This window comes from Vespa mandarinia, chromosome 7, assembly GCF_050613455.1.
Source record: "Vespa mandarinia isolate Hongniang chromosome 7, ASM5061345v1, whole genome shotgun sequence".
NCBI lineage: Eukaryota > Metazoa > Arthropoda > Insecta > Hymenoptera > Vespidae > Vespa > Vespa mandarinia.
This window is the reverse complement of record NC_140816.1, coordinates 4181831-4197562: the sequence shown is the minus strand read 5'-3', so window position 1 is coordinate 4197562 and position 15732 is coordinate 4181831. Positions and strand designations below refer to the sequence as shown.

At 28.2% G+C, this 15732-nt stretch overlaps 1 protein-coding gene across 2 annotated transcripts in view; it reads left to right on the top strand.

Moving 5' to 3' along the window:
* The window catches only part of LOC118440497 (uncharacterized), a 59054-nt gene extending 44235 nt beyond the window's left edge, over positions 1-14819 (top strand). For both annotated transcript variants that reach the window (XM_085658263.1, XM_035863613.2), the window contains exons 3-5: positions 9334-9697; positions 11263-11630; positions 12164-14819. In XM_085658263.1, the coding sequence (XP_085514389.1) occupies positions 9334-9697; positions 11263-11630; positions 12164-13104 (1673 nt within the window). In that variant the 3' untranslated portion in view covers positions 13105-14819. The remainder of the gene's footprint in view (positions 1-9333; positions 9698-11262; positions 11631-12163) is intronic.
* Positions 14820-15732: the final 913 nt, after the last annotated feature.

Here is a 15732-nt window from a genome sequence, read left to right as displayed (position 1 = left end):
AACGATCTTATTTCATTCTTGAATACTAAAGAATAATTTTTTTTTTACAATAAAAATGAAATTTTAGAAGAAATTAAAAATTGGTTCGTTGTTGAAATGAAATGAATATTAATTGATACAAATGTTGCTAATCTCACGAATACACAAACATATATACAGGAGAATAATTGTTACCCCCTACTTTCTCTACTTCGTTTTCTTTAATCTTTTTTGATCATCAAGATCTTAATCGTTACGATACGTTTATTAACGAATTTATGTCTTTTTTTTTTTTTTAATTTTCAATCCGATTGTATCTTTTTATTTACAACAATAAAGAAGAAATTTATCGTCCGATCTGAAGAGAAAATATTTCATTTAGGTTACTAAAAAATATTAGTAATATCGTTAATATATAAATAAGAACTCTCTCTCTCTCTCTCTCTCTCTCTCTCTCTCTCTCTCTCTCTCTTTCTCTTTCTTTTTTTCTTACTTTAGATTTAGATGCAATAGTTTACGATTAATATTAAATAAATAACAAAATTTTATTGTCAGAAAAATGGATATGGATTATCATATTTTAATAAGTAATTTTTCTTCGATGAAACATCTAATCTATTCTATAATCTAATGAATCATGCATTTATAACGGATCATATTCGTTCCAAATTAATAGTCTCGTGTTAGCGATGATCTAATCGATTAAAATGTTTCACTGGATAATTTTGTTAATTTTATCATTTATAATCGACAAATTGACGGACGATTATTGTTTCATAAATAATCATAGATTTTATGAATTTTCCAATAAATTTTTTTTTATTTTTTTTCTTTCCTTCTTTATTTACTATCTTTATTTCTTTTTTCTTTTTTTTTCTCTGTCGACCTTTGCAATATTCGTGACAAAGATAAGAAATTATAATATGGAAAGGATGATCAATATTACAGAAGCAATGCGAATTCATTCTAGTAATTGAAAAAATAAATTTGACTTATTTATTAACTGCATCATTCTCAAGGACATCTCATTTGACATTCGATATGCTCATAATAATTCAAAGTGCAAACCCAAGAAAGAGAAAGAGACAGAGAGATTATTTGGGGACGTTCATTGATTGCATCAAGGAAATGTAATTTTTCTTATTTTCTCTCTATTAATTTCTTTTTTCCTTTTTTTTTTTTTTTTATAATTTTTATTGAAACAGAAAGACACGATAATATTTCATGGACAAAAAAATCAAATGTTTTTCGCATTTTCGTAACAGTAAAAAATTTTCTAAAACTTTTTACCTGACATTTTTATATTTATATATATATATATATATATATATATATATATAAATAAATAAAAATATATATATATATAAAGAAAAAAAAATTGACGTAGTTAAAAAGTTTAGATCATTATAAAAAGAAACTTATTCTCTTGGTAATAGTTAACTTTATTTTCTGTAAAGGTGATTTTTCTTGAAACTACTTTTTCTAAGCTGTTGCAATAAATATCTCAGGAAATAATAAATCATTCTTGAAAAGCATAAAAAAAAGCATATCTTTTTATCGACTATTTCAATAACTTTTGTATTCATTGAGAAAGAATCTTTTCTTTTCCTTTCTTTCTTTTCTTTCCCTACCTATATTCTAATGCTCAATGAATAAGGCAATAATCTTTTGTCAATATTTCTTTTTTTAAATGATTACAATATGGACGTCAAGTACGAATTAGGCATATCATTTTTGTCCTCCTTTTCTCTCGTCTTAAGTCAATGACAAAGTGACCAAAAAATGATGCCTTTTGATCTGTAAAAAAAAAAAAGAAAAAAAAAGAAAAAAAAATTGACGACATGTTAAAATCCGTGAGTCAACAATGGTCTAAAAAATTTAAAGAAAAAAAAAAAAAAAAAAAAAAAAAAGAAAGAAAAGAAAGAAAAAAAAATTAAAAAAAGGTTCTTAAAGAAGACATATTTTTTAATCCTAAGAAATATGGTATATATATATTTACTAACCCCTACTGTTTAACAAGCATGTCATATCATAACGCAGATGAGATATATTGCTTTATTTATTTCGTTGGAAGCAACACGTTCTGTAGGATCGCGAAAGGTTAAGAGATCTCTTTTAAACGAATAACCGAAGAAAGATCGTACGAGAGATCGTAGGCGGTAAAAGAAAATAAATTGTCGACGAAGGATCTCCAGGCTCTCTTTCAGTACATGTCCTTCGTTGAATTCGCACAACGGTTTCCAGTTTTGCCGCGAACTCGTTCCCGCTGACCTTCGTGTCTCGCTTTCTAGAAGATCACCGAGTGCTTCCTTTGATATCCCTTTTTTTTTTTTTTTTTTTTTTTTTTTTTTTTTTTTTTTTTTTTTATACTCGCGTTTGTTCATACATCAAGTACGATGAGAGACGAGAATGATTCGAATGGATCGAATTTTCTAAATTTTATTGACTTTTACGTAATAAAAAAAAAATGATTATTATTTATTATTTAACGCTGTCTATGTGTGTATAATTTTTAATCTAAAAAGTTGTTTAATAATCTTTGAAAAATGTAGGAACGATAATAAGTATATATTTAATGTAAATATTGAAAGAATTTTTTTTTTTTTTTTTTTTTTTTTTAAATAGTAGATATATAAATTAAATAGTCGAAAAATTCGTATTTGAATAATATTTATGAAAATATAAGTTGATATGAATGAGTATGGAATTTGTTGATAGCGTGAAAATATTTAAACACAAGTCAATTAGACATATCGGGCATAATAAAACAAAAAGTTTGATAGGAGTGATGTATAAGATAGATGTCAAAGAATAAAATGAAAAGAAAATTTATGAATTGTTAGAAAAATATATATTCACATAGTAAAACTTGCTTCCTATATTTAGAAATTTTGACTCATTCATATTAGACGAACATACACAGAGAAAATATAAATTATAAATGGATATACACAATTTCGCTATGCTTCGATCGTCCATTTGATTTCTGCTTAACGTTAATGTTACAAATAGTGATGATAGCGCGCTATCCAAGTTCGTTCGACTTTTACGAAGAGAAATATTATAGTCAGTGAAAAAGCGCAGACTCTATGTCTTCGTGGCTGACTTTTGCTCAATTCCGAGAAAATCAACGAGGCGTCTCTCGTAACGATCGAACTTCAGAGAACTCGGTTTTGCAATCGATGAGAATCTTGATTACGTTAATGAATCCAACAAGGAAAACAAATCGATCTTTCCTTCTATGTATAGGGTGAACAAAAAGTTCCTAGCTTTGCTGAAAGTTCCCAGATGATTTTAAATATCAATTCGGATTTTTCAGGGTTGTTCTTTTTTTTCCAAGATTTCAACCAAAAAGGAGTTCTCCTACGTTCGTAATTTTACAATTTGAAAACTGTAGAAGAAAATATTACCCTATAAAGAATCTTGAGAAAGAATAGATGATAGATTTTTATAAATTAAAAAAGCTTTTGATCCATTCTGTAAGTTCGTTAGAAATTCAAATTCATCGATCGGATGAAATATTTCAAAAGCGAGTTTCGTTTTATCTGAAGATGAGAAGAAGAAAAATTACTTTCTTGGAAGGTGAGCGTATCAATCGATTTTTCTGCCATTAGTAATTTTCTTAGAGAACAATTAACATTTTCATTCGAAACTGATGAGAAATAGATTATATAAATTAATATATGACGATAAGGAAGGAAAATGAATAAATTGAGATTGGATTTGGTTATTTTCAGAAAAGTTTTGAAAATTTCTTATCAAACTATGTTAATATCTTATTCATGTGAGTCCTCTTTAGAGAGAATTCTAAATATAAATTTATCTTCAGGGACGCTTAATGCTTCTTTCAACGATGTATGCGCACAGGAAAACACCGGGGATTCGTAATAAAAATATTCAGGAGTAGAGCACATATTCATAGAAGAAATCGCGATGTTCCTCTTTTTTCGCATAAATGCGTTGAGTCTTTGTCTTTAATTCCTTTTTCTTTTTTCGAGAAAAAAGAAAATTCGTGATTTATCTTTAATCTCGTTAATCTTTCTCTCGAAGCTACTACGTAAATATGTGTAAATATGATCAAATATTTTTTCTCTTTCAATTATTTCATTCATACATCCGTGACAAATGTTCAACTTTTGAATTAATATATCGTCCTTACGTATAGAGAAAAAGTAACAGGAAAAAAAAAAAGAAAAACAATTGAAACCTTTACTTTTATATAATAAACCTGAAATTAACGTAATATTAGCATATTTATGTTAATTTAAAAAATTTAATTAAACTCATTTTTATATTTAAAATTTAGAAGATGTAAAAGGTATCTCAATTTTTTTTTATTTTTTATTTTTTATTTTCTTTTTCTTATTTTTTTTTTCTTTTGGCTTATTTTTCATTACCTATGAATTATGAATTTATTTATATGTATATATATAGTTTCTAGATCGTGATATTTATCTCGATCACAAGACCAGATTACGGGCGATTAATTATAAAGACGGTCGCACGAAAAGGCTCTCGAGTAATCTTTCACGATCATCGAACATATAGATCAAAGTCGCAGTTCTCCATGTCTCGATAAGATCAAAGTGGATAAATACGTCTGCGTGTAGATAAAATACACGTATATATATATATGTGTGTATAAGTTTCCTGTATTTATATATAGATATATATATATATATATATATATATGTATGTATGTATGTATGTATGTATATACACATATACACACACATACACACGTACGTAAAGTTATTTAAATTACATCTAGAAATAGTATCGTTAAAATAAATTAGTAATCAAGTTAAAAAATATATTTGCAAAAAGTTATATACATATACCGAAGACAAAGTTTTACATTTCAATAATAACGATTTTCTAATAGTATCATTAATGAAAATAATTTTTAACTATATGGATTATATACAAAACATATAATACGGATAATAAAATTTCGCATCAAAAAGTACAATTTTATCGGTTATAATTAGAAATGATTTTAAGAAAATCATTTTATGGTATCTGTTAGCTAAATTGATAGATATTTAAAGCGGCTTGGCATAAGTGCCGTAACTATTATGTGTGTATAGATACATGTACGCGTATATAGGAATGAAGTGGATGGTACCAGTTAGTACCATACCGCAACGAGCCACGATTCGTACTTCAATTACATATATTTTCTTTCAACCGCTATCATTCAAGATCGCGCCGTGCCGTCCGTATTTTTTTTCCTTCTTTTATTCTCTCTTTTTTTCTTCTTTTTTTGTTTTCTTTTTTTTTTTTTATCATCAGTCGTTGAACTTTTCGAAACGAATCGTAAAACTCTTTCGAAGGGATAATTTAGAAATCGAGAAATAGTTGTTATCTATAAGTAATCAGAATTTTCAATATTTTATATCTGAATAAAATAAAAATAATAATACGATTTTAATAAACATTAATAATAATAGTTATAATATGGCATTTATCAATTGATGATAAAATTAAAAAAAAAAAAAAAAAATTCTGACAGAAAATAATAATAAATCGTTATAGTATTTTTTATTTAAGTATAAAATAGTGACAATTATATTTCCGTCATTGCGTATAATTTTGTCCAATAAAAATAAAATAGAAAAAATTATTAGTAAAAGATATCAAGTAAAATAGTAATTATATTTAAAATACAAAAGTACTGAAACTTTTTGACATAACTCCATCGATCATTTCGATAATATTGGATTCAATTTCTTATCAATTTATCAAATTTTGACTTATTCACACAATCCTCATGAATTATTAATTGTTTGAATTATCTTTAGACATTAAAATATTGATCTGCAAACAAATTGATATGCGATGAAGTAAAATCGATTAAAGTAGTTGCATAGTTGCATAATCGGTTATTCTAGGAAGATAACGAGTCATGCAACCGTAGAGAATGCTTTATACCATAAATCTTTTTTTAATTCGATCGACCCGACCATGAAGCTCTTTATTTAGTCTAATCTCTATGCTTGCGTTATCCTCGCTCGTAAGCTTCACTCGATTAATTGAGATTTTTTTCGTTTTCTTTATCAGTCTCTCTATTTTCGAATAGAGCATTTATAGAGATGATTTTATTCATTCATGCTATTGTTTCCATTGCATTTTTCTTTTTCTTTTTTCTTTTTTCTTTTTAATAGCTATATCGATTCAAGCAAGAGGAAAAGTAAAAGAAAATATTAATTCTAAATTAGAATTATTTCAAATTGCAAACAATTATTCAATATTAAATAAATAAATAGTATAATGTTTATAAATAATCGTCGTGTTTGCGTCGCATACAAAAAAAAAAAAAGAAAGAATCATAAATACAAAATAAAGAATGTAAGAGATTTTAAAAGAAATGAAAAAAAAAAAAACTTTATATTAAGATGTAAATATTATCGCAAGAGTGCATTGAAATACATAATCGTTTCGTAGTTAGTGCAATATCATCCTTAAATACTTTAAATCGTTTCCTCTTCAACGATATTGAATGTTACGAAGGTTGGCGAGTTTTCCTGCGCACGATGTTTCGAGATAACGGAAGAAAAAAATGAACGGATCGGTCGGTACTGCATTTAATTGGATAATACCGAACAGAGTGTTACGGGCTAGCGATCGAACCTTGTTGGTCCTCTTCGTTGGCATTCACTTCCTCTTCCGCATCGTTCTAGTACGTATCCGCTTTTCCGTTTGCTAGGTAATCGACATGCAACGGATCGGTACGATCATTGTGACATCGATACATTTCATCTAAAGCTTTCTCTCTATAATTAAAACTTCTTTTCTTTTTATTTTTTAAGAGAATGATTTTTCTAGATATTTTTTATATACATATATATATATATATATATATATATATATATATGTTATATTATATGTATATAAAAAATGTATATATATATATATATATATATATATATATATATATGCATTCCTTCCCTAGAAGAAATTATACTTTTATATAATTATAAATAAAATACTGTGATTACTCGATCGACGGAGCATTTAATAATATAGTGAGATAAATTCTTGTATAAATTCTAACAAATGTTATATCATTATAATATTTATAATAATAATTGTATAAAAGTAAAATGTCATTTAGAAGTAATATTTACAATGTATATGTTAGTATATACACAGATATAAGAGAAATCGGCGAATAATCGTGCGCTCGTTAAAAGCAAGAAAAAAAAGAAAAAAAAAAGAAATCCTTTTTACAGACGTGTTCATTGAACTTTATCAATCCCGACCATTGAAGATTTCTCGCAGAAAGTGAAATTATTTTTATTTCTTATTTTATTTCTTCTGTCGGCATAAACCAGATGAAATCGCATAACTCTTTGAAATTCTTTTGTGAACGTTACGATAAAGTTAGACGAGTCATAGCTGATGTCACGCTATCACGATGATAATCTTGATCATTTACGACGAAGCACGTGCACGAATCATGAAAATCTATAGTTCTTGCAAATCTAATCGAACAGTCCTGTGATAACAAAATGATAACAAGAAAAAATGAAACACAAAATGTACAGGATAAAAAATAATAACTCGCGTGTTTACAGAAACTTATTTAGATCTTCATTTCTTCACATTGGATCCTCAAATTCGAAATAAATAAATTATTTTTTCTTTGTCATCTTCTCGTTCGTATAATATAAATAAACTATAATATATATATATATATATCGCTTTTTTAAATATTGTAATAAATAGTAATACATCTTCATCGAACATTTCATTATATAAATTATATAATAGCTCTTTAATCTCAATAATTAATTATTTAAAAAGAAATATTTTATCTTTATTCAATTATAATCGTTGTTTGCTCGTTGAAATCTAGATACTAGTAAATACATTTCTTTATTTATCTACATTTAAAAAAAAGGAAGTAAAATCATATTAATTTATAGATTATCGCAAAAATATCTTTTTTAATAATTATATTGATTCCTTTTTATATTACAATCGTTATACACGTTATCTAATGTTCATTTTTTTTACCTATCAATTTGCGGTAATAATTATAAAATAAAATTTGTTTCATTTTCTCTTTGCGCTTATTTTCCACTGCTACCCTCCTTTCTGATTCACCATTCTTGTAGTCTAAGTAACTGTACTAACATTTCCTGTATCTCTAAATTGGTAAGGCGATCCCCGTCGAGTCGAACGGCGAATCGAACTGTATCGAAGGTCAGAATGAACCTATCCACTATACCTGATCTTCTTCGTATTCAATACATACACACACATTACATACACTGTACATATATATACACACACATATACGTTGATGTACTACATATGTATATGTACTAGTTCAATAGAGTTACTGGTATTCCAGTCGCGTATGTGCCACGGAATGCGAGTACTGTTCATACTGGGCTTCCATTGCGTATCAGATTGTATGTATTTCAAGAGAACTCATACGAATATGTTATATCCAAGCTGAACCCTGAAATGGTATCGTTACTGGGAGGTCTCCTGACGTTTTGAACGAACATCTGCCGATATTTATTCGACACTTCATTTTCAATCACCATTAATTCCTTTGTCATCTTAAAAGCTTATAATAATGTTACGATAAAATGCAATGATATCAATCATCTTTAAGTCTAATTAATACGACATCAGATATCAGATATCAGAATAAAATTTATATTCATAAATATAACATTGAATTAAATAGAAAATTAAGTAATCAAATACATAGAGAATAATTCGTTCATAATGGACGATTATTATAGGGATAAATCACGATAGAAATCTTCTATCATAAAATATCGTGTCTTGAGACATTTTTAATTAATACGATACAAATTAGGATTATATATAGTTTCTTATCGTTCTCATAATGAATATAAAAAGTATAAAATTAAAAAGAAAAAAAAAAAAAAGAGAAAAGAAAAAGTAAAATATTTGATTTAATTAAATACTGTTTTATACTATTATGATACTTAAAACAAATTCTGATGATGATAATGGTCATTAAAAAATATTATAGCACGAGACAAGAATTTTCTAAGTTATTTCAAAGTTTTTAAATGATAAAAATAAAAATCAATTAGAGTTTTTTGTCTCAAGAAAAACCTTTGTCTGAATAAAATTTTTGTTTTAATTTGTGAATACTTTTAAACGTAAGAACTTTTCATAGATCCTTTAAATATTGTTATCAGTTAGATGTAATTTTAGCTATAATATTAATTGATACGTTATTAATTACATTATCGAACAAAGATACAAAGGTTATAATATGAACAAAAAAAATATATATATATATAGTAAGGAAAGAAACATGATTATGATTATAATGATGATGATGGTAATGATTTTTAGGCGAAGGATGCGTCGAAAAGCCAGTGTCGACTTTATGGCGGAACTATGTGACCAGCAGCAGACCCGATGTTTCTATGAGGTTGACAGTAACCAATGGTGGTTTAACTGCCACTACAAAAGACCATGGCTTGACGGAATATTGGGCTCATAGGGTCACTTATTGCACAGCACCAGTGTCACATCCACGTTTATTTGTTTGGGTATACAGACATGAAGGACGTAGACTTAGGCCTGAATTAAGGTGCCATGCTGCATTATGCAGCAAAGAGTCTACTGCGAGAAGGTTAGCATCGACATTGAATGCTAGGTTACAACAGGCCCTTCTTGAATTTCGCAGGGACAAGGTCTCTAGGCAAAATGCTAGGTAAGAGACAGAGAGAGAGAGATTGTTTTTTATATTGTTAGAATAATATTAAAATTGTTTTAATAACTAAGCAAAATACATTTTTGAATTATGTGCTTTAGATGACGATATTTGTGCAAAAATTTTAATACGTATGTACTTATTCATATATATATATATATATATATATATGATTTATAATCCGTGCAATTGAAAGTATGAAAATTTGTTAACAATATTAATATATCGTTTTTAGTTTATATAGATTATAATTCATGTTTATATATATTAATGATTATAAAAGTGAGTTTTATGTTATATATTTGAAATTATTATAACTCAATATAAATGACTATTATTTATTTCTTGAAAAATTTTAACTTTAAACCATCTGCAAAATTTTACTGACATATATATATATATATATATATATATATATATATATATATATATATTATATGTATATATGTATGTATACATATAAAAAAGTTGTTATAAATTCAGCTTCTTAGAATTGATATTCTATTCATATAAAAATGTGAAAGGTGCATAAATACATAAATAAATAGAGTGAAGAGATGGCCTTAGTGTTTGTTTTGGGCAGTGGCTTGTATGGAATGGTGCGATTATCTATCATCTTTTTTGTTGAAGTGAGATAAAATAAATGTACGATAGATATAAAATGTCTCGTGTAAAATGTCTCGTGTATGGAAAGGACCTTCAAAGATCAAGGGTAATCGGAGATTCTTCTCGTGTTTGCGTTCAAAGTCTCGCAAAGTCTTGACCTTCGCGGAAAGGTAGAATTCAGGTCACGTTTCTGGCGTGGATCGCCACAAGCGGAGGATCGAGTCACGATTCGGGTCGAAATGATCGTTAATGTGCATTCGGGTCATAGATTCCACGACGTTCTTCTATTAAGTTAAACGAGTTTTATTCGCTTTCTCGTATATTAGCTCGAGTATTTACATCGATATATCGATTCTGTTATATAAGAAGACAGATGATCGTTTAGACAAGGTTACAGAATTTCCGTTCTTTTTTCCTTTTTTTCCCTTTTTTCTTCTTTTTTCTTCTTTTTTTTTCTTTTTTTTTCTCTTTTCTTTTTTTTTTTTTTTTTTTTTTAATTGTTTTATTTTTCTAGAAGACTTATTGTCATCGTCAAAATTAAAAATGAATTAGATACAAGACGTATGCGTCATTCAGTCATTCAAGATTTTTTTGTACAATGGCTATTTTATATTGCAACTTTTTTTATTATTGTTCGTTGTCGAAAGAATCAGATAAAATGAAAATATCTTTCGAATGGTTTAAAAATTAAAATATAAAATAATTTTTTAAAAGATCGTTTCAAGTATAGATATTATTTTTATGACGGTGAGAATATAAATCTAAAGCTTAATTCTATTATTCTCAATAATATCAGAAAGTTATATATTTAAAATATCAATTATTAGATCTTTCTTTATTCGTATTAATTCGAGATTTACACGAAGCTTTTCGTAGTAAATTGAATTAACTCGTTATATTTTAATATGAATGGCAAAAATATTGAATAAAATTAAATATGAATAATTTTCATTTCACAGATTGTCCTTGGCCAATGCTCTCTACGAAAATCCTTCGTTACCAAGGAGAAAGCTTTTATTGAGTACAGGTGGTCAGAATTATCGGCCACCTTTAGAAAGGTCGAAAAGTGCACCGAAACTTTCGGCGATCGAGGAGGATGCCGTTGCAGAAGAGATTGAACAACAAAGACTTCTCGAAGAATTGAGAACGTTAGAGACCGTAGCCAGAAGTTGGCAAGATCAAGATGGCTGGAGATTGGCACGTCTTTTGGATGCACTCAATCGAGAATCTTCCGATGAGAATGGAAGTATCTCAAGTGGATGTGAGACAGCTAGTACAGCAACGAGCGAGGAAAGAACAATTGGACCTGAGGATCATCAAACGACTGGTTAGTATATACTAATTGTTTTTTTTTTCTTTTTTTATATAAAATATTTTTAAATTATAAATTAAAATTAAAATAATTAATTCATTTATATGAATTAACAACTTGAAATTCTTTTCTTTCTTCATAAAAATACGATATGGGATTACTATCGGTTGTTACGAATTTATTTAAAATAAATATTAGGTTGGAAATTATGAAACGGGCGTTGAATCGAAATAAAAAACTAAATAAAAACGCACGTTTCATAATTTACAACCTAATAATATCCATTCTTTTTTCTTTTTTTTTTTTTTTTTCTTTTTTTTTTTGAATATTCAAAATATATCTAGCAATGAATATTACAATCAAAATAAAATATTATTTTATCTTCTTTCTAAATGATATAATGTAATATTTCTAATTAGTATTATGAATACTTTTTAAATATTTCATATTTAAAATTAATCTTTAAAATGGATCATTCGTAATAGAGTTATATTTTTGAAAGAACAACATCTAATAAAGATAATGATCGATTAAATTTTTCGATTTAGGTGAGACAGAGCATCAAGCAAATGCGAGGATCCTTTATACAGAGGAGAATGAAATAGGAAGGGATACCGGACCACGAAGGAATTCCGAAGGTTCACCGAATTTCATGACGTGTGCCGGTAGTCCACGTTTCCATCGTTGCAACGTTAAACCGAATCGAAAGAGGTTCTCATTGAGAAGCGAAGAAGATGAATCAATGGAAGAAGAGGAAGAAGAGGAAACCGAAGACACCGCTTCGAATCTTTTTGATTTCGAGGACGTCGAGGATTTCGACGATGTGGTGGATTATAGACCGAGGGGTGAGATACTTTGTAGAATTGAAAATACAGAGGAAAAGGAGAGGCGAATATTGGAAAAATATCCAAGCCGATTGAGCCGTCAATTGTCACAGAACGATGAAAGTACGTTTTTGACGTTGGATTCTCTCGACGAGGAAGCAGATAGCGATGAAAGTGGTTACGTTGAAGCACCACCTAAATCATTTCTTGGACAGGAAGATAATAGGAAGGAGGAGAGTAATAAGTTCGAAAATTCCAAGAAAGAGCTTGACGTTATTGTAGATAATAAATCGAACGATAAGTTCGAGCAGAAGGACGAAAATATGACAATTGAGAAAAAGACAGATGATAGGAAGCAATTGGACGTAGATTCGAATGATCCTATTCACGTGATCGATGATAATCAAAGGATCAAAGATAGAGAACGCGAAAGGGCAGAGTTTATAAAGTGTCCTATCTCAGAGACGATCAAGAAGTTAGCCAATGCCTCGTTAAGAAGCTCCAAATCATTGGAAATCACGACGAATAGTTGTTCGAAGGCATTGAATAATCTCAAAACGTCCAAATCCTTCGATGGTACCATTAGGACCGAAAACATCGAAGCAGAGTCACCGAGTTTATTACAAAGAAAACAATTGTTAGCTCAGCACGGTGTTATCGTTTAAAATAATGAAAAGGAGAGAAGCCCTATTTTTCTTTCGTTTGAAAATTTTATTTTTTCTTGTTTTTTTTTCTTTTCTTAAAATTGTTTTTCTTTTTTTTTTTTTTACTTTTTTGTTTTTTTAGAGAGAGAGAGAGAGAGAGATCCAACATATATATAAAAAGAGAGAGAGAAAGAGAGAGAAAGAGAAACAATCGAATGGCATTGTCGCAGTGTCCAGTGCATATCGTAAATTGTTGCTAGGAAGAACGATTGATCACTTTAACAAGAGATACATTTTCAATGTAATTTCGTAATGTACTAAACGGTACATACATACGTGAAAAGAAATTTTTAGCGATTTAATTAATTACCAGTTTGATTTCAAACTTATGCTCGTCTTTTTCGAGCTTAAAGATGAAAAATCGTTTGATTTTTATACCGTCATTTTATCGATTTGTTACGGTTAACGAGATAGAGAGAATAAAAGTGTACTTATTGGTTTAACTTTATACGTTTAAACGGATAATATGTCGTCTATACAAATCGAATGAAATTTTTCACTCTCTAATCTGAAACACTACAAGAACTTGAATATATATTTCTATCCTGAAAGATATATACTTGGTCCTCTCTTGAAAAATACATTTTAAAACTAAAATAGTCATTATAATTATTATATTTAAACGTTCGCCTAGATCATTGTCATTTAGATCATTGTCATTCCCATCTTGTGTCTTCTTTTTGCATATTAAAAATTCATATTTTATCATTGAACATAAAATTTATTAATATAAATGGATCATGCGTGTGTCGATCATGGATTTAATTAAATCGTATAGTTATTTAAATGATTATTATTCTTTTAATTATGGAATACAGTTCTTAACACGAGAACCGTGCCATATACCATTAAAAAATCAGCCTTTTTCATAAACACAAATCTCCCTTTTTTTTTCTTTTTATTATTATTACAATCCTATAATAACAACTTCTAATCAGAATTTATCGAGATTCGGGAAAAGGGGGTAAGAAAAAAAAATTATTGCAATTTCAATGTTATCATCGTTTTACTTGATAAAACATATTTTATGACAATTTAGAATGAAATACATTATTGATTACCGTTGTACAAGTAATACAATAAATAAAAATATCAAATAAAGTCTACCTTAAGTCCATTGAAATAGTTACAATATTTTAAAAAAGAAGTGTGTACGTCGAGAAACATATAACTTGGAAGAAATTAATCGCATAAATGATATATATGCACAAATCCTAATCGAGTGCAGTAAGAGTATTAAATGGTAATTATTAACAATAAGTCATTAAATATATACATACTTTAAATATAGATCTAGGTCGAACGATATGATAGAAACTTTTTTTTTTTAAATTGCACGATTTTTTATTTATATCTATGATAAGAATGAGTAATACGAAAACGTGACATAATTAAAAATCTATACGATCTATACGATCTATGATTCAGACCTATAATTTTAACTCGAGGAACATCTCTTACCATAATTTTTACGAAGTAATTGACTTTTTCAACAAATGTATCAAATGTTTTAACGTTAATCGATGCTGCAGCGAACTGCATTATCAACAGACGGTAACACGACAAAATTAATAATAGTTTTATATTTTTTATGTTACGCAACAGTGTCGGTTAAAACTCTTTCTTTGCAAAAGAGTAAATCCGGTTATCATCTTTCAGGCGTATATTGTATTTTATAATTTTTTTTCAATATGAATGTAAATATTATGTCATAAAATAATAAAAAAAATATTGCATATAATCAATGAAATGTACAGATATATATAACAAAAATAAAATAATAACAACAGTTTTAAACGAACGAAACGTATAAACACATTTCACTCGAGGACATAAAGTTATCAGGTTAACACAAACTTATCGCATAAAAATAAGCGAATTCTTTCTAACTCATAAAATCAGTGCGTCACGACTCATGCACCTTAATGAAGATTGTAACGCGACCAAAGGAGAAAGTTAAATGTCTCGACGGAAGTATTCGACAAAAATCGAGAAAGGATAGAGCGTGATAGTTTCCCGAGAGGCATCGACATGATATTATAAACATTCCAATAAATAACTTTTACTAAATTTCCAATCGAAATGTCTAAAGAATAAAATACAAATTTCGCGCAGTTAAAAAGGCAGAATAAAAATTGTAAAAAGAAAAAGAAGGAAGCAGAATTTCTACAAAATCTCTCTAAAAATAATTCGTATTAAGAGAAGGAAGCGAACGAATCAGATGTTATTTATTTTTTTTTTTTTCACTCTTGGTGATAGTAAGCGGGAGGAAGGAAAAAGAAACAGAAGAAGAAGAAGAAGAAAGAGAAAAAAAGGAAAGAAATAAAAAAAAAAACAAAACAAAATAAAACTATAAATGTTGGGAAGAGTCTTCTTGTTTGAACCGTTAAAGGTTAAGAAGGCGAGAGAGGTACGTATAGAGAAGAAGGAGAAACGAAAGAGACTGCAATCCGAGTAAGGCCTTGCGTCGTGTCAAGATCAAGGTACATCGTGGTGTCCGATTCCGTGCTTGGCTCTCTCGTTGTGTCGCGTTTTGTTGCGTCGTCTTGTATTATGTGTAAGCGCAAACGCTCGCGCGTATTGCCTCAA